Below are 20,486 nucleotides of genomic sequence, written 5' to 3'. Positions count from 1 at the left end.
GAGATAGTGGCATGGCAATGTTATGAGTATGTGACACACCAGCTCCAGAGTGGTGGACAGTCCAGGAAGTTGCAGCTCGTGGACAAACATACACCACGTTGTCACTTCACAGCAAGCAGATCTACCCCTACATACGGCACAGTCATTGTGCCAAGTGGCAGGATCGTCAGTTCCGAGCATGCCTAGCAGAGTTTCCTATTGGTGTGGTCGTCTCTGTGATTGATTTTGCAGAGAACTACACTTTCACACCTTTTTAGGAGATACAATCTGAGTATTACTTCTCAGAGCAGGTAATGGTTATATTTTGTAATATTTGTCTTATGTTTGAGCTACATTACTTATTTGATTTTTTGTGTCCTAAACGTATGTATTGCTTACCTCACCAGGTTGCTATTATGGTCCACATTAGCTATCGACATGTAGAGGCTCATGTAGATGGGATAGCGAGTACCCCCGAGACCCATGTCATTATTCGAGAGTATCATTTCTATATCAGTGATGATCGTTCACATGATGCACATTTTGTGCAACATTGTTTTCGTCTCCATGATAATTTTTTAGGAGATTGTGGGATCAGACATGTCCAGCGATGGGTTTGGCCGGATGGTTGTGGCGCACAGTTCAAGTCATCACGTCAATTCTATTGGCTCTACAGGTAGTACTTATGGCTTTCTTACATTTACAATTAAACTAAATTCACTAGAACATCTTAAAGAAAACAATAACTAAGACTATCTTTTATGGATTTATAGGTGGCATGTACAGTCTAGTATCCCAGTGATTTGGTCATTCTTTGAGACTGGTCACGGGAAGAGAGAGCATGATGGTGCGGGCGCGTGTGTGAAACGTGCCTTGAGGCATCATCAGCTGCGAGACGGGATGCTCAGCGGTTCAGAGATGCGGGCCACGTAGTCGAGTGGTGCTCCCAACATTTGTGTGGGAGTGCAGCATCATCGTACCCCAAACGTGATGCTCGGATTGTCAGGAGATTTTTTTGGCATGTGGATGGTGGCATGATTGACCGTAGAGCCTCCCATGATTGTGACACAGTACCTGGCACCTTGGGCTTACATTCCATCAGGAGCACGTGCATGGCGGCCCCCACGATTTACACACGACGGTTTGCATGCTTCTGTGGAGCATGTATGGATGGCGATTGGTTACATTGTGCCTCGAGAGGATGGGCAGATGCATGGATACATACATTCCTCTCCCCCGAGCATCCTTCACATCCAGTGGTGTCTGATGAGCACACAGGTCCTACGTTCATGGTCAGTTATGATGACCTGACAGATTTGCTACAGGAGGGTGATGTATTTGCTGTTATTGCCAGTGAGGGAAATAGCGAGGGAGTAGACTACTATCTGATGAGTTGCACTAGGCCAAAGTGCATGCTTGACTAGGATACAGTGGATGATCATGGGTTTTCTTATGACGCCCATAGCATGATTGTGGCAGGCCGGTTCTACCAGCAGATTCGACTTCATCGGGGGAGTCTTGAGTTCCAGCAGTGGAAGTGGGAGTTAGAGGCATTTCAGTTCTCTCATCTAGTGGTTGCTACCAGGCTCACTCTTGTTCGAGTACAGAGCCGAAAACACAGTTCTCACCCTCGTTTTCGACTTCGAGTGGATGACCATGAGAGCATTCTAGAGCAGTTGAGAGCTAGAGAGGGTGCTGCTGACTAGATCTCTATCTTGATAGTGACTAAACTCAGACTAGCTGGGTTAGCTCACTTACATTGTACTTAGATTTTTGGGCAGTGACTAACCTCAGACTAGTTGGGGTAGCTCATTTTCATTCTGATGTACTTATTTGATGTTTATATCATTATGAGTTTTCTCATTATTGAGGATCATTACATTTTAGTTGATGTTCTTGATTTTATTATATTTTTTAACACTTTGGCTATCATATTGTTTGTTGAAAATCTCCATGCCATCGTACCCAAACATGCTCCGATAGGGACAAAACTTTGCTAGCATGTGGGGGTGGGTCCCCCCCACATGCTTGCAAAGTTTGGTCACAATCAGAGCATGTTTGGATTGGTAATTAGCGCCCAGTGTGGGTTTTTGAAGTCTCTTGGTGATTAAGAGGCCATGGAAAATCCGGGCCTTCCCCATACCATCGTACCCAAACATGCTCCGATGGGGACCAAACTTTGCAAGCATGTGGGGGGGAGGACATGCTTGCAAAGTTTGGTCCCCATCGGAGCATGTTTGGGTACGATGGTATGGGGAAGGCCCGGATTTTCCATGGCCTCTTAAGCACCAAGAGACTTCAAAAACCCGGACTGGGTGCTAATTACCAATCCAAACATGCTCTGATTGTGACCAAACTTTGCAAGCATGTGGGGGTGGGTGCCCCCCCCATGCTTGCAAAGTTTAGTCCCCATCGGAGCATGTTTGGGTACGATGGTATGGGGAAGGCCCGGATTTTCCATGGCCTCTTAAGCACCAAGAGACTTCAAAAACCCACACTGGGCACTAATTACCAATCCAAACATGCTCTGATTGTGACCAAACTTTGCAAGCATGTGGGGGTGGGTGCCCCCCCCATGCTTGCAAAGTTTGGTCCCCATCGGAGCATGTTTGGGTACGATGATATGGGGAAGGCCCGGATTTTCCATGGCCTCTTAAGCACCAAGAGACTTGGAAAATCCGGACTGGGCGCTAATTACCAATCCAAACATGCTCTGATTGTGACCAAACTTTGCAAGCATGTGGGGGGGACCCACCCCCACATGCTTGCAAAGTTTGGTCCCCATCGGAGCATGTTTGGGTACGATGGTATGGGGAAGGCCCGGATTTTCCATGGCCTCTTAAGCACCAAGAGACTTGAAAAATCCGGACTGGGCGCTAATTACTAATCCAAACATGCTCTGATTGTGACCAATCTTTGCAAGCATGTGGGGGGGACCCCCCCCCCCACATGCTTGCAAAGTTTGGTCCCCATCGGAGCATGTTTGGGTACGATGGTATGGGGAAGGCCCAGATTTTCCATGGCCTCTTAAGCACCAAGAGACTTCAAAAACCTGCACTGGGCGCTAATTACCAATCCAAACATGCTCTGATTGTGACCAAACTTTGCAAGCATGTGGGGGTGGGTGCCCCCCCATGCTTGCAAAGTTTGGTCCCCATCAGAGCATGTTTGGGTACGATGGCATGGAGATTTTCAACAAACAATATGATAGCCAAAGTGTTAAAAAATATAATAAAATCAAGAACATCAACTAAAATGTAATGATACTCAATAATGAAAAAACTCATAATGATATAAACATCAAATAAGTACATCAGAATGAAAATGAGCTACCTCAGCTAGTCTGAGGTTAGTCACTGCCCAAAAACCTAAGTACAATGTAAGTGAGCTAACCTAGCTAGTCTGAGTTTAGTCACTATCAACGGCAACCCAATCAAAATCGTCATCTCTAACTCGTGCGCGTCGAGGCTGCTGTGCACGTGGAGGAGGCTGTGCCGGCTGCAGGGGTCGTCGAATGTCTGTGGGGAGGTCTGCCTCAAAGGCAGGATCGTGAGCTGGTGCCGGTGTACTCGGGAGCTCACGAGTCCCAAAAGCTGCTATGGCCCTCTCTCTCTCTCTACGTCGTGCTAATGCAAGACGCCTCTGTCTGTAAACCCAAAATCTATAATCTGTAATGGTACGTGTCTGCCACTCTGCTCGTGTAAGCTCCTCTGCTGTAAGGACACGCTGCTCATGAGAAGCAGCACTGCTGCTGGCACCGTCACCCGAGGTGCCACTAGGGCCAGCACCACCCACGCGCTCATATGCTGTGATCTGGCTCTCATGTAGGACTCTCTGGTAAGCATCGAACTCATGTGAGCTCCACTCTATCTCAGGAGGCACCTCAGGCTCCTGGGCTCTATCGTTGAAGGCGTCGAGTCCCAAGTCAATAGCTGATGTAAAATCCATAGGCCTGCCAGTCCTGGCATCTACTCGAACGAGGCCTGGGTGAAGATCATCGATGCCCAAAACCCTGTACGTCGCTAGGTCGACGCGTGCACGGCAGGAGGGGCATGCTGAGAACGGGACTAGCTCCCGGGTGATGCAAGACAAGTGGAAAATATGTCCACATCCCAGGGCATATCCACCTGTACTATCAATGTCCTCGATACATAAAGCGCAGCACGCATCACGTAGGAAGGGTGGTGCATCCTGCGGGAGAGGTTGTCGAAAAACCTTTGTGAGACAGGTCGTGGATATAAAGGTAGGTAAGGCACTGTCACGTCCGAGGATCTATGAAACTCTCGAACATGCAGCATCAGCTGCTCTGCCCTATGCTGGGCAATCTGCTCCATAATCTGATGATGCTGTGCCTCAGCTCTAGAGCTCTCTACCTCGGTCCGAGCCTACGCAAAAAAGTAAAGCATTAAAATAATTGATTAGTCTCTCATTAGGTATTACTTAAAGAAATTTATAACTTAGGACCTTAATTATAACTCTTTTACGTGCAAGAGAAACCTACCTGCTGGATGTCGGACTCTCTCAGATGCTGTGCCTCTGCAGTAGCTGCCTCTGCCATCTGTAATGCAGCTCTGAGGCGGTCAATCTCTGCTCTCGCCTCTACCAACTCCTGAGTGAGTCTCTTAGTGGTAGGTGTGGGAACCTACGTGACACAATCAACCATGCTGCTCATGTAAAAATATAGAAAAAGATATATAAACATGTAGATAAATGACCAAAAAAACTTAAGACGTAATATATATGTAAATACCTTGACATCTGTCGTCGGTATAGATCGTGAGAACAGGCGCACCACGTGCTGGATGCTCTTCGTGGTACTCCGTACGTCAATGCCGACCTGGGTGCCAAGAGCCTCTACTGTCGACAATGGCACCCTCGGCCAGCATCACCACCCGGACGATGGCTGGTGTAATCCACCTCCTCCCCTAAGACAAACTCCGCATATAACTGCTTTGCGAAGTATATGGGAATCTGGCGGTTGTTCGGCATCCTCCCATATGCGGCAACATATCGACTATAGATATGTGCCGCCATACGAGGATGCGAACACCGCGAAATAGTAAGGGGCTTGCCCGCCCCAGGCCTCATTCCACGACTATCGAGGAAAAGATCTAGGTAGGCTCCATCTCTAATAGGAGCAAGATCACAGACCTGACGATATGTCAGGCCATGTGACACAGGAGCAATGCGATGGTGGGCTATCCACTCATCTACATAAACAATATCGTGAAGGCTACGAAGGGACGCAAGCATTGCCTCCAAGTCTGCCACGATATGTAATGTAGACGGTGTGTCTCTAGCACTCCTACGGATAGCCTCGCGGTCTATCTCCGCGATGAGGTCCGCAATAGATGAGCGGCCCTCCTCGTGGCCCTCCTCGTGTGACTCCGTGCTAAAACCTAAGCCAAACACAAAGGTCCAATGTGAAGGGTCTAATGTGAAGGGTCTAATGCTTAGTGCTAAGTAGCACTAATGAAGCTATAAAACAATGCTAATGGGCTCACTAATGCTAATCCAAATCAAGAGAGCAAGGAGAGTGAAAACGACTTGTGACAATGAGGCAAAAAAAAAAAGTTTTTCGATTTTATAACCTCGATCGAGGTTCGGTAACATCATGCAATTTAGGGTTTGCAAGATTAACGCTCTGGATATTAGGGTTAGTGCAACATACGGCCAAGATACACACCTAATTTTAGGGTTGGGAAAGGATCGACGGCTGAGATTTGATATTACTATCTCGTTCGAGGTACATGGACGGCCACGATTTAAAGTCATTACCACGACAAGGTATGTCGACGGTCAAGATTCATTATATACCTCGATCGAGATATTTAAACGGCCGAGATCGCATCTTCCAACGTACGTGAATGGACGGTATAGATTGCGTTTACGTATCTCGATCGAGATAATTGGACGGTGGATATTGCATCTACGTATCTCGATCGAGATATTTAGACGGTGCAGATTGTATCTCTGTATCTCGATCGAGATATTTGGACGGTTGAGATTTGATCTCAGTATCTCGATCAAGATATGGGGACGGTGGAGATTGTATCCCATTACCTCGAACAATGAATGGTCGCGATTTGATGTTAATTTCTCGTTCGAGATACGTGGACGATGGAGATGTGCTGGTCAAATATGCCTAGGGGGATACAGCGTGGCCCTGATGTGGATCCGAGTGGCATAGATATCTCGATCGAGATAATGTGGTGGCGGTGACATGTATTGGTGACATGGATGACGCCTGGAAACCCGGACCTGCTAGCGTGGCATTAGTTGGCATCTCGATCGAGATATGTCGATTTAGGCTCGGGAGGCACGTGTCGTCTTTTAATTCGCGGCACTATCACGATCGAGGTACTCCGCCCGAGATGCATGGATGTCCCAATTTTAGAGAGAGTGAACGAAAGTGAGTACCCTCATCTTGCAACCACCCAGAAGCGTAACCACGCTTGAAAATAATGTTAACTAGTGTGGTTAACAACAATCTCCAAAAAAAAATTGATTTGATTTATAAAAACTTAATGAACAGCCCATTTTTCTAGAAAAAGCTGACATGGCGTTTCTTAAAGGGTCATTTTTTAGTCCAAATTTTGCCTAAGGTGCCAATTTTATACTTGGCTTTAGCTATATTTTATAATATAGTCTTTTACTATGGTGCACTAAGTGCTTTCTCTTTTATTTAAAACATCTTCTTTTTCGTTAAATGTGAAGTAGGTTAGAGATTTTCTCATAATGTGGCCTAAGAAAAAAATATGGCATATAGTTGTCACTGTGCAAACTATGTGTGTGTCTTAGTATGACGTGTTGAATTTTTAAATTAGTAATAAATACAAGTGGCATATTAATGCAGCAATTTCACATCTATAAGAATGTGGAGTTGTGAAGAGTCCAATATAACAAAACTTTAAGAAATGTCCATAACATTTTAAACTTCACTAGGAGGCGTTGTTTGGAGAGTCTTGTAACATTTTTCTCCTTTGTAGTGAAAGATAATATTGTTTGCTAGTTGAAAAGGAAAGTATATGGTTTAAAACAAATTGGGGATGCTTGAAAGTTCAAATGGTGATCATAGTATCTACATCAAGAAGGAAGGTTAAAAAAAAACAAGTGTAGGAGGGTGCCCCTCGCATGGTTTTTAGCTAGAGTTGAGCTACTCAACTTTTTACTTATTTCACCATTCTCCACCTAGAAAGAGTAGTTTCATGTTTGTAACCTATGAAAAGAAGGCTCCTCCGGCTTGCAAATGAAGAACAAGATGAAATTTTTATTTTTATTTCCATTTTTCTATGGACAAAGTAGCTTTTGCAAATGAAGAACAATATGAGATATTTATTTTCATTTTCATTTTTCTATGGACAAAGTAGCTTGTGTGTTCGGTTGTCAGGTTGGTTGGGCATGGGCCCAAACTTATTGCATGCCAAAATTGATGGAGACTTCACACCAGTTTTTGAAAAGAGAGGGAAAATTATTGAGTGACACACACAAGAAATTGTACAAAGAAAAATCAAGTAGTGATACACGACCCCCCATTAAAAAAAATAAAAATGAAATATGATAAATGAATATGTGAGTGACTAGGTTATGCCTTTCATTGAGGGATCTCGTAAGGGGCGAAGGGATAGCTCAACGTCCTTGGATGTAACGTAAGGCGTAATTTAGAGGGTGTTCTCTCACATTGACAAGGGCAGTTATAGTCGTGTATTGCTTTATACGCGGTGATGTGGGCAGCGTTACAAGTCCGTGTGTATGCGTGGCAATCCACGTCAGCACTCCTCCTTGTGTCGCGGTGGTGATACGCCACCCTTTCCTTCCGTTTGTTGGGCTGTCGTCTCGATCTCTGATGGTATTTGCTTAGCCACCACCAGCAACTCGCCCTCTGGCATTCTTCATTTCACAGCTTGCTAATCGCAGGCTTCCTTGCTCTGATTTCTGCAGTTTTGTACCCCTCAACCCACATTCACACACAGTACTCTGAAGAGCTCATGCAGAAGGCCTAGGAGGAGAGGGCGCTCCCAATTTCTCTAGATTGCTGCATAATACAGTGCTCAACTTAGTATCAAAATGGCCTCTCACATGATTGGGAAGTTTGCCCTCGGCGTGCTTGTGCTGGTGGCTTTTGCTGCCTCGCCTTCAGGTACTCGGTCACTGCTTTAATTAAGCACTGTTGCACTCTCTTTTAAATTCACAAATTAGATCTAGGCATACTAGCTTTACATGATTAATGGCTCTGATCATCGGTGTAATAATGCAAAGCAGAAGCATACGATTCGTTGGATCCCAATGGAAACATTACCATCAAGTGGGACGTAATGTCTTGGACAGGGGACGGCTATGTGGTAAGTGTCCTCTCCCTTATTTTATCCAATCATATTCATCTTCAGACACTCAATCAGGTCACACTAAGCAGCACAACGAGCTATGGGTGACTACTCATGCAGATCACACTTGTGATTGATCTGCAGATCATTAACCGTTGAATTAATCCTCAATTGTCTGCATTTGATCAACGAGCGTTTACAGAGTCTTCAGCTTTTATCAAGTAACTCTACTTTAGATGAAGCCTTAAAGGTTGTGAAGGTCGTGATTAGTTTAATGATGTAAACTTACAATCTCATAGCTGAAATAGGTATCAATTTTCACGCGGCCAAAATAGAGAAATCACCAGTCCTCAGACTTAAAATGCATAAAAGGCATCTCGCATACAGGTAGATGTGCCATCCAAGGGTGGCGAAATGGATCCAAAGCACACCTATCCGATTGAGCAATTCCAACAAGATTCCCTTTTTGTTTGATCTTTAAAAGATCAGCGATGCTATGGGCTTCTAATGGGGTAAGTGGTGGACTGGTTTTAGGAAGAGGCCGCTAACCCAAGATCAGGGCATTCCCAGCTCTTAGTGGGGAGTTAGGCAATGTAGCAAATGCAAGGTACAATTGGCGATTACAATAGGACCTATTGTATTCCCAAAAAGTTTGTTTTCTCTATTTCTAGTGAAATATTTGAAATTTGTGTCACTCATTTAATGACTTAGAGATTTCACTTTTCAGAGTAGCCAAAATAGGGGTGTCACTCATTTAATGACTTAGAGATTTCACTTTTGACCACTTGTATTCAGAGTAGCCAAAATAGGGGTGACTAAAGGTTAGTTGCATGAGTAACCAATAAAGTCCCTCAAGAGTCAACATGGGACGACACCTCTCTAAATTGGAACTTTGCACTTGGGATCGCCTTTATTGTGCATTATCATTTCGACCAGTGCCACAGAAACAAATAGTTAGACCTCCTAGCAAGTCTACATAACAAAAGGAGAGCCATAGGCACGTATTGGAGTGGTCGATGTTTGAGTTTTGAGGGAGAACCTAGCTATAAATCCATCTTTCTACACCCATGAAATACTGGGAAAAAAAAATTCATCTCTCAATACAAATATATATATATATATATAGGTGCGAGTTCAAGGAAAAAGAGGAGCTCATCCTTAAGAAGCGTTGGTTGAAAGATTTAAGGAGCGCTGCTTGAAAGATGGAACGCACCACCTTGCCATCAAAGGGAGCCCCTCAAAATCACGAAAATAACTTAATTGCACATTTTTAACTGTGCATTTGTTTTGTTGCTTTTACGAAGATTTTGGGCAATTGTTTTTGTTGCTTTTACAAAGAGTCTACGACATTAGAGAACATGCGACAGTTAAAAAAACGGTGGTTGTTTGCTGGTGTAAAATAATGGCAGGCGGTGGTGACGATGTACAACTTCCAGCAGTACCGGCACATCCAGTCGCCAGGGTGGGTGATGGGGTGGACTTGGGCGCAGAAGGAGGTGATATGGTCGATGGTGGGCGGGCAGGCGACGCTGCAAGGGGACTGCTCCAAGTTCCACGGCAACGTTCCCCACTGCTGTATGCGTAACCCCTCCATTGTGGACCTGCTGCCCGGGGTCCCCTACAACCAGCAGATCACCAACTGCTGCAAGGGTGGCGTGCTCACCAGCTGGGTGCAAGACCCCGGCAACGCCGTCGCCGCCTTCCAGGTGAGTGTGGGCCTCGCCGGCACGTCCAACACCACCGTCAAGCTCCCCAAGAACTTCACCCTCATGACGCCCGGCCCCGGCTACACCTGCGGCCCCGCCAAGATCGGCAAGTCCAGCCAGTTCCTCTCCTCTGACGGCCGCAGAACCACCCAAGCCCTCAGTAAGTACTCAACCATCCCCACCAGATGAAAGAATCTCCCTAATTAATACTCTCGCTTAATCATTATTCATGATGCAATGTTCGATTATCCCTGAGTGCTTTCCTCCACTTCAATCATTATCCTTGCTAAACTCTCCATTGCAATCAAGTCAAAAATGAAAGAACTTTAACTTAATTCTTCTCTCCTGCTCCTTCACCCCCACGATATCATTTTATTGAACATTTCACTTCGTAGACATGAACTACTCTGGAGGGAAGAGGGCTAACCAATATGGCAAGAGATCGATATTCCATAGAACATGAAAAGTTTCTCTAGGTGTATATAAATTGACACCAAAACTAACATCAACCAAGCACAATTAGTTCACACAAACTAACAAATTAAGGGCAAGCTAGGATCATAGAAGCATAGTACATGACACAACTAAAGGCCAATAAAGCCATGCAACATGGTAAACGGATTGAGAGGGTTGCTCATGGTAAGTTTACTTTCGACTTCAAGACGGTTAGCCACGGGGCCCTTGTAAGCTTTTTGCACTCAAAACTCTTACTCATTCTGAATAGCAACCTTTTATCAAACTTGCAATGTGGGAAGCCTGTAAGAGAAAATTAGTATGGAATCTCATTTGATAATTAGGGTGGTAACCATGTTTGGTACAGTTCTAGAACTTAAAGGATTTTATGAAATTTTAAATACAAATAGATTTGTGCTATGGCATGGGCTGATTTCATGAGATGAGTTATTTGCTGATGAACTGTTAAATGATACTCTTGCAGTGAGTTGGAATGTGACTTGCACTTATTCACAATTTCTCGCCCAAAAAGCGCCCACTTGCTGTGTCTCCCTGTCTTCCTTCTACAACGAGACAATTGTTCCATGCCCCACTTGTGCATGTGCGTGTGAGAAGAACAGCAGCAGTGTGGGGGGATGTCTAGAGTAAGTAATTTTCTACAAAATTGTTGACATATTCCTAAAAGGAAATTGCAAATTAATAGTAAAAAACAAGACCTGAAGGTCATATGGACCAACATAGAGTTCACTTTCTTTCCTTGTATGTGAGTGTGTGAGAGGGAGAGAGAGAGAGAGAGAATCGTTGTAGGGGAGACACCAATGTGGTATTGTATAGCGTAAGCATCCTGTATTGACTTTTTTCGTTTTTTTTTTTTGGGGGGGGGGATCGTAGGAGGGCGCCATCAGAAACAAGCAGTGGGTTGAGCACGGGGCTTGCACCGCGGCCCGTCACGCCAGTGCTGCATTGCACACAGGACATGTGCCCCATCCGGGTGCACTGGCATGTGAAGCAGAACTACAAGTCATACTGGCGTGTCAAGATCGCTATCACCAACCGCAACTACGCCATGAACTACTCGCAATGGAACATAGTTGTTCAACATCCTAACCTCAACAATTTAACAGAGGTCTTCAGTTTCTCCTACCAAAGCCTCTCGCCTTACGGCGCCTCTATCAGTAAGCCCTTTACTTTACTCCAGCTTTGCTTTATTTCAGTCAAAATTAGGTGGTATTATGTGGAACATCGCTGGTAGGTAAATTAATGCAAGTCCCGTGAACATTGCAAAAAGCAAACAAACGAGAAACAATTGAGAAGTTCACAATACCCTTTCCTGCCAAAAGGGAGAGATACAAGTGGGAAATACACTCTCTCGCGCAGAACAAAAAAAACCTCCCGTTTGCTTAGGGAGAGATGAAGCATGAAAGGGGAAAGGCAAAGCACACGCATGAGAGAATCAAGTCACACCTATATAAACATTACTTTAGGGAAGAAATATGCTTGTAAACAACTAATAATTGGGAATCCAACATGTAGGTTTCAGGGTCTTAATATAGGGTGTGCACATAGCAAAACCAAACGAAGAATGGTTAGACTTGTGTGCATGTCTTTCTTCTTTTCTTTCACGACCTTTAAAAAAATCCAAGGACTCTCTCTCTCTCTCTCTCTCGTGTGCATGTACACACACAAACACTTTAAAATCCAAGGACTCTCTCTCTCTCTCTCTCTCTTTCTCTTTCTCTTTCTCTTTCTCTTTCTCTTGTGTGTGCATGTACACACACAAACACAAGTGCTTGCGTAGATACGGAACACCCAACCACTTCAACATACTTGTCACACCGCCTAGCTTTGTTTGGGTCTCCCACTTTTGCTTCCATCGATTGTCCCTCTCGCCCTATCGCCTCCTTATGTCTCTTCCCCTCCCTTTTTTTTTGGGGGGGGGGGGGGGGGGGGGGGGTTGGGGAGAAAGGGTGGGGTGCCAAGGGGCTACACATGTGGCAAGGGAAATTCTAGGCCACATGGCACACATTGCAAAGGTAGATGAGATTTTTGAAGCCAACATGGCACATAGTGCAAAGCCACTCTACTTTGCCCCGTTTTGTGTGGGATTGACCCAGGGTCAATCCCACGTGGCTATGGCCCATTGTATTAGTTTACATAAACCTAGAGGTTAGACATAGATAAGTCATGTTGGTATATTGGATGTAGATGAAGATATAGTGTGACAATTCAAGAAAAAGTTCATAAAGAAAGAGAATTAATGTACTGTTTGACTAGACTTTTGCAGGCAACTTTGTTTATTTTTCCTCAATGCGATTGTCTAACTTCCGACTTGCAAAATTTAGTGTAGATAAAAGCATGAAATCTCTGCCTCTGCTGATGCTATGTGATCCACAGACAACACTGGCATGTTCTGGGGCATCAAGTACTTCAATGACCTGCTAGGCCAAGCTGGTCCGGATGGGAACGTGCAGTCGGAGTTGCTGTTCGAAAAAGACGCCGCCACCTTCTCTTTCAAGGAGGGGTGGGCGTTCCCACACAAGGTGTATTTCAACGGTGACAATTGTGTGCTGCCCTCCCCCGATGACTATCCCTTGCTACCCAGCGCAGCTCCCCACCACCACCATGCTGGGACATTATCAAAGCTTATCAAACGAGTTGCTCCCATTCTAAGCATCATCATGCTTGCACTGCTCTAAAAAACCTCAATTTTATAGAGAATGCAGATATTCACTTGCCTTTCTGAAACCCAATTCTTGAATCCACACTAGCTAGGAACATCATCAGATCCCTCGTTTTTGTTTTTTTTTTTGTTTTTGTTTTTTGTAGAGTGCACATCCAAACAAACCACTGAATGCTTTCTAGCCAAAGAATCACTTGTATCCACGAGGATCCATTGCCCTTGGCCATTTCGAGAGGCACTTCTATCTTTTCGCCCTTGCTAACAAGGCAAGTCTATGTATTTCTGCTTGCAGTTTGAGTCTCAATATCGTCTCAAACAAACCTGTACGCTTTTCGTGTGATTTGTTGGCCTACACATATGACTGCAATTTATGCTCATATTGTATTTATGAAAGCATAACCTTGTATATACGTCCCCCCTCTCTCTCTCTCTCTTCTTCTCTCTCTTTCTCTCTCTCTCTCACTCTCACTCTCACTCTCACTCTCACTCTCTCTCACACACACACACACACACACACGGTATGGGAAAGTAAGGAGGTTAACGCATATTGTTTGAATGCATTACAGAGCTATCACTACATGTAGACTTCAACTTGGTAATAAGTAATAAAAATGCATATTTAAATAAACATACTAGACAAAAGTGGTTTATCCTTATGAAGATCATATCCTCCTTAATTTTACTTTTTCAATGCAATTCTCCATGTACATGCACATAAGAATAAAAAGTACAATTCTTGTAAGACATCATTATAACTTTAAGAACTTTTAATAGAAGATAGAGTAATTAATAAGATTGGATTAACACAAAGAATATTGGCATGACATGTGCATTAAGATCTCAGTTCAAAATGTTTCTTGGTCCATATAAGAAATCTAAGGGGAGAGGGTTTATGCACTTTCTCTTTACAATTTGTAAAATATTGGCTTTTCCCTTATGATATTGGACTAATAGTTTTGGGCAATGAATTTCTTAAATATTTAAAGAGAAAAACGTTGTACACTTTTTGTCATTGAGTAATTGCAATTCAAATTTTTAATTGCCTTTTAAAACCATTTGAAAAAAAAGAACCACTTTTTGTGATCACGAGTGGCCTAGACCCACCTCCAACGAGTCGGTCCGCTTTTAGACCTGCCTTCTCAGCTGGCCGATGATGTCCTTCTCTTTCTCTTTCTCTCTCTCTTTAAATATATATATGCTAATTTACACACACACACACACACACACGCACACACACGCACACACACACACACACACACACACACACACCCCAACCCGAATCCACTATACAAGAAACAAGGATCACTCACTTCCTCACCCGGTGATGATGGCAGGACTCCTAAGAAGAGGTCTAAGAGGAAGGTCAAGTAGGTACATAAAAAACGAAGCTATCTTGATAAGTGCCATGGCACCATCCTCAACCACACCGAGATAGTGGACAATAAAAAAGTGTACTTCCAGTATCATTCACGCACCTACATGCAATTGACACGAAAGTAAAGGAAAAGCTGGAGTAGATAGGGCTTGGGAACTTGGCCGTGGTTATCCAATGCAGGGTGAACACCAAATTATGTGCCGAATTCCTTGCCTGCCAAAGCATGGCAAAAAAAGGGGCATGGTAACAGGTGCAGATAGGTCCAAGAAACCAACTTCGATCTCACAAAGAAGCTTATTCGGAGTGCACTCCACCTGCCCGTAGGACCAAGGCCCACTTCCTTTTCCAAAAAGTTAATTTCTTAGACATCTGCTCACCAACAAAGGTCAACAACAATGGAGCGGAGTTCACTGCCCTAAAGGATCCCAAGCTGGAGAAGGTTTGTAGGGTTCCCTCCATGAATATGCGAGTAAATCCCGCCGACCGGTATAACATAATGGATATGCACAAGGTATATCGTCAGTGTGTACAAGGGTGAATAGGATGATTTTGTATATCGTCTGCGTGTACAAGGGTGAATAGGATGATTTTGGGTGAGCATGCTCCATCAAGATTTTACACACTACCTCACGAAGCATGGCAACAAGATGGTGAACCTATATCTCCTAACACAAATTCCAAACTATGCTACCGGAGTTCCATTGCCGTCCTATAGAACCCGAGGTTGGTCCCCATGGAACATGAAGTAATACAAGCAGAGTTGGGATCCGGAGTCCTAGTAGATATAAGAAGGTTGGTCCCCATGGAACATGAAGTAATACAAGCAGCGTTGGGATCCGGAGTCCTAGTAGATATAAGAAGGTTGGTGGCGTGGATTGGTTTAAGCTCTCAGGAACATGCCCCAAAGAGGAGAGTAAAGAAGACTCCTTGTGCTACCGATCCCTTCAACTTCCCCAACCACATCTGCTCATGTTGAAGGCCACGATCTCAAGCACCACAAAAGAAGCCCCAGGCTCCCCACCACCATCTTCTCCCATCCAATCAAACCCTTCTATTCTAGAGGTGCACGAAGAGGCCACTGGGCCAAGCATGCCTCTCCAAGAGCCTGCCCATAATAGGTGAGTGAAGCCCATAGCAGCCAAACCTAGTAGGTTCGTATTACAACATCAGCAAATCCCCTTTGTCCCACCTCATGATTTAGCAGACCCATTCAAATTGGAAGATTTAATTGCCAGAGTTGAGACCTGTGCTTCTCTCAAACCATCATCTTTCAAAAAGTATGCATGAGAGAGCATTCCGTTTAGCTATGGAGATGAGGTGGATACTACAACAAAGCACCAGAAGCGGGAAGCATCCTAAAGTGAAGAAGCTCCGAAGAAGAACCCTACAAGCACCTCTACTTATAGTTGTAAGGCATGGATGCTGCAGCCAAGCAGGTGGTAGTACATGAGTTGGAAAAAAGGGCATTCTACATTCCTTAAAGCCAAAGTACACCTAGGTGGAAGAGTACTGGAAGCAAGGAGAGCAAGAGGATTATGAAACGGAAGCCTACGTTTCTGACCTCAATATCCTTTCTGCACCCAAATGATGGAGCATAATTTTCACATGTAAGCTTCTGCAAATCGACTATTGAAATGACATGCAAGTGTCAATGAAGCTAGCTATATGTGCAGTAGCAAAAATGGATCAACTCACTAAGGAGGCGGAGCAAAAGAAGAAGGGGATCATAGAGGCCAACAATGCTCCAGCATTCAATAGGTTTAGGAGCTTTGCCACTAGCTCGACTCCCAAAAGCAAGATGCACTAGAAGCAAGGGCTTGCACATGTAACAACGAATTCAAGTGGATAGCCTCATGGAGAAACACAAAGTTGAGGTGTCAGAGTTGCATGCTACACCAAAACCTAGTTGTTAGACTTACAAACAAAGCTTTCCAATGAAACGGATGATCGCTAGGACTTGGAGCATCCGCTAGAAAAGAAAGATAGAGAGCTCAAGGCTATGAAAGCTGGGCTAGAAACACAAATGGCAGCATTGGAAGGGCAATTGGCACAAGCAAAGGACAACTATAAGATTAGCGAGAATTATGAGATACAGGTTAGAGACCTCAAGGAAACACTACAGAATCTGCAAACATAATGGGTGACTATTTTGGCTAGCCATCAACAAGTCATCTCTTACCTTAATAAGCAGATCCTGCCCACTCAGGACAGGGGGTTTACAAGCAGAAATGGGAGTGCTTCAGAAAGAAAAGGATGGGCTAGAATCTCCAACGCCAGGATGCTCGCCACCAAAGGGAATTGGACATGTAGCCCATACTTTGGCAGCTCATGAAGAACAAATTACTTCCTTCAAACAACAGTTGCGCCCACAAAGGGAACCTACCAAAATCGAAAAAAGATGACACATACAGTAAACTAGTGGATAAGGCAACCCCTTTGTGGCTGACCTTCCAATGGTTTCTTGGGCCCCTCACCAAACCTTTTCCCTCTTTTTTCCTTCACTAACTCTTTCTTTACGCTAATACAATATTCACTTAAGTGAGGAACTAACCCAAAGTGATCTGGGTGAAAGCATGAAAGGGTGTACATACTATTGGCCAAAATAGTACAAAAATTCAAGAGTACTAATATCCTATGTGAAAGTAATGCTTTAATAATTTTATTTCATAAAACATTGCATCCAACGTAGCCAAACCTAAAAATTCTAGTTTGACATGCAAAAAAATCAAAGTACTTAATAGTGCCAATTTTTCCTTGGTCAAAAGGAGCACTTTTTTAGACACCTTTTCGTGCTTTCACCCAGATGGCACTTATACAGCAAAATACTACTACACTAATCCAACCATTGTCATAACTGTGTTCACGGGGGCCCTCGAACTAAACAAGGGTCATTCCATGTATATCTACATTTTACACCCCATTGTGCTTAACTTTTGATCTTAGTGCTAGGTGCTCATTAACTCTACTAACTTTAGTGAGGGGGGAAGAATCTATCAAATTAATGAAACCATCTAACATCTATTCTTTAATAGCTCCCATGCCTCAAATACAAGAAAGCCTAAATTCTCCCTAAATTGGATGCTAACGCATGGTTGGGTTGAAGCTTGGGACACCCACCAACACTTGCTTCAACATAATAGTAAAATATATCATGCTTATGGTATTCTCTAACTCTTGTGAGACAAGAAGCAAATACACTATTGTATGGGGGATGCCAATACTCCCAACAAACTTGGAACTATTGAACTTCTTTTTACATCATCCTCTCCTCTATTCATCATCTAACATTGTCGAGACAATAGTCTAACCCGAGGCACACTCTTAATGTTAAAGACGATTAGGGTGTGTGGAAAGGTATACACTTCAAATTAAACAATTGGGTGACTATGTAACCATCATGCAAAGGCCCTCATAGAATAAAAAAGCAAAGAAGAGGCTTACTACAATACCATTGGAAGGGGCATATCTTAGGATTCAAGATAGCAAAAGATGGGTGGAAGGCAAAGGTGGAATATGTGTACGTGAAAAGAGACATGCACATGCATCTTTCTACTCTAGCATCTGCATTACAAACTGATTGTAAGATATTTTTTGTAATTTAATTTATTTTCTTTATGATTCTATGGTTTATTCACATGTGTTGTTAATGTGATAAGATGTTTATCCATCAACAAGCATTGAGTGGCAACCTGTGAAGTCATTCACTAGGACTTTCAAAGCTATGCATGCTGATCTTGGGAAAGTATTATTTTTCGATCACAACTATCTTCTTTTTTCATTAACAAGTAGATATTTTTATACAACGCTAAGTATATTGTCCCTAAAAGACTAGAAACTTATGGAAGACTGGAGAGTTTGCCTATGCCAAGCCTAGATTCATTAGATTGGGATTTTCCAGACAAAGGTACTCTATTAGCATTTAAATCCAAGATTGTCTTGGATATTCCGAAGTCTATGAAAGCAGGGAGGATTTCTAAGTAGATTAGGCTATCATGGTTTATACCTCTCCATGTATTTGTGGCATGTTTTCAAGAAGCAAACATGAACATGACAAAAGAAATATGGATGTCTACACATATGTCCAAGTCTGACTTGGATAATGCAATTGGAGCATAATGGAAAGTGAGTGAAGTTATCCTTAGGGGTGATTTTATAAAATGTAATGCTTGCATGGATTGTGTGGTGATGGCATACAACATCTCTTGATAAACCTTGTACATCAGCTTAGAGTACAGATGATGGAAAAATACTAGAGGGACTTGGATGCCATTGGATTCAGAGGAAAAATTTGTGCAGCATGACCTAACGATTAACTCCACAGTGATGATGACAATAGAGTTGTCCATATGAATGAAAAATGGACATTTAGGGATGTTCGCACGTCCTTGGAATTTCTATTAGATGCCATACCATTGGACTTCAAATTTAAGGTAGATCGTATTATAGTGAGAAGAAGATCTGAGAATCCTTTTAGTTGTATGAAATGTGTGTCCCTTGTAATCTTGAAGCTTTCTTAATATAATATAATTTTACACCCATCTATCTTGTTTTGTGGATTCATTTTGTGAAATAGTTATTCAACATTATTAAGACAAGATGACCAATGTTAAACAAGAAATTGATCTCAATATTGATTTCATATATATATTTATTGCAATGGTATCTATAAAAATTGGTTGGTTACAAATCATGAGAACTTTCTACTCCTACTCTACGGCTCTTGCTTTGTCCAAAGAATCTTTGGCATCTTTTGATTCCTTGGTCGGCTGGGACTTTGACTTCTTGGACTTAGTTTTCTTTGACTTGGCCTCTTTTCCCTTAGACTGTTTTTGTTTTCGAGAAGACTTCCCCTTATTCTCTGTGTTTGTCATTTTCTTCTTTGACCTGAATTTCAATGGAGACACTATGGGAAGTCCTTTCTTTTTCAACGGCTTCTTTGTAGGGTTAGGTGGGATTGATGGTGGTGGTGAATCTGGATCCGTGGGAAGATTTACACGATTGTCGAGAATTAATCTAATTGCCTTTTCTCTCACCCACCTTATGTGTGTGTGTGTGTGTGTGTAACATCAAGTTGTAAACTACAAAGAATTATGATATAATTCTTAGTAAACATTACATATTCCTACGACAACTATGTCCACACACTTATGTAATGGATGCCCGTGCTATATTGTAAATCCCGTCATTTAATGAGGGAAACATCCTAAAGACACTCCCAAGTATTGATCTTTGATGGACCGACAAGAGGATCTTGGTCAGTTGGCCAAACCATAGAGAAAATTCTTGTAACTACGTTTTGGGTGCTAAAGACACTCCCAAGTATTGATCTTTGATGGACCGACAAGAGGATCTTGGTCAGTTAGCCAAACCATAGAGAAAATTCTTGTAACTACGTTTTGGGTGCTCGGGGTCACTTAGTCCCAGGTGGCCTAGTGGGAAAGGCTTGGAACTATAAAAGTCAATTTCTCTTGTTTGTAACAACTCATTCTCCCATTTGTGCAATAGAAGTGGAGTGTTCTCTCTCTCCCTCTCTCTTGCAACTCTAATTTAGCATGTGTGGTGTGCTTAGGGTTAGGGTTTGGGAGTGCTAATCACTTGTTCCCTCTCTCTCTCTCTCTCTCTCTCTCTCTCTCTCTCTCTCTCTCATGATTAGGCTAACCAACACGATCCTCTACCCTAGAGATCCAACACGATCGCGAGAAAGCTTACATCACCTGTTGAATTAGAGCAACCACCTCAGAGAGTGACAACAACAAGTGCAGGAGGATGGCAATGACGAGCAGCTACGGTGGAGTTCTTGAGCCATGCTCGGTGTGGATAGGAAACTTTTCACGACACGTCAAGGTAGGGTTTCCTCAACATCTTTGGTGCTGCTACCTAGGATAGCCAATCCACTACTTGTTTACACCGTCTTTGATTCGAATCTGACAGAGCCTCCATAACTCGGTGCCAGGTAAGATCTTTGGCAT

The 20,486-nt window shown here is 43.4% G+C and overlaps 1 protein-coding gene across 3 annotated transcripts; it reads left to right on the top strand.

The window, feature by feature from the left end:
• The first annotated feature begins 7,794 nt into the window (after positions 1-7,794).
• On the top strand, positions 7,795-13,462 carry LOC147641483 (protein COBRA-like). Of its 3 annotated transcripts, none has more exons than XM_086821813.1 (6): positions 7,795-8,119; positions 8,242-8,321; positions 9,713-10,169; positions 10,947-11,106; positions 11,354-11,637; positions 12,810-13,053. In XM_086821813.1, the coding sequence occupies exons 1-6, from the start codon at positions 8,047-8,049 to the stop codon at positions 12,902-12,904; spliced, it is 1,149 nt and encodes a 382-aa protein (XP_086677939.1). In that variant the 5' UTR covers positions 7,795-8,046; the 3' UTR covers positions 12,905-13,053. The 3 variants fall into 3 exon arrangements, with proteins under 3 accessions (XP_086677939.1, XP_086677946.1, XP_086677933.1); XM_086821820.1 differs by having other exon boundaries at positions 7,796-8,119; positions 12,805-12,941; XM_086821807.1 differs by having other exon boundaries at positions 7,797-8,119; positions 12,857-13,462.
• Positions 13,463-20,486: the final 7,024 nt, after the last annotated feature.

Source organism: Cibotium barometz, chromosome 2 (genome assembly GCF_041138505.1).
Source record: "Cibotium barometz isolate CiBa-2024 chromosome 2, ASM4113850v1, whole genome shotgun sequence".
In the NCBI taxonomy this organism is placed as follows: Eukaryota; Viridiplantae; Streptophyta; class Polypodiopsida; order Cyatheales; family Cibotiaceae; genus Cibotium; species Cibotium barometz.
The sequence above is the reverse complement of the archived record's forward strand: the minus strand, read 5'-3'. Positions and strand labels throughout refer to the sequence as shown.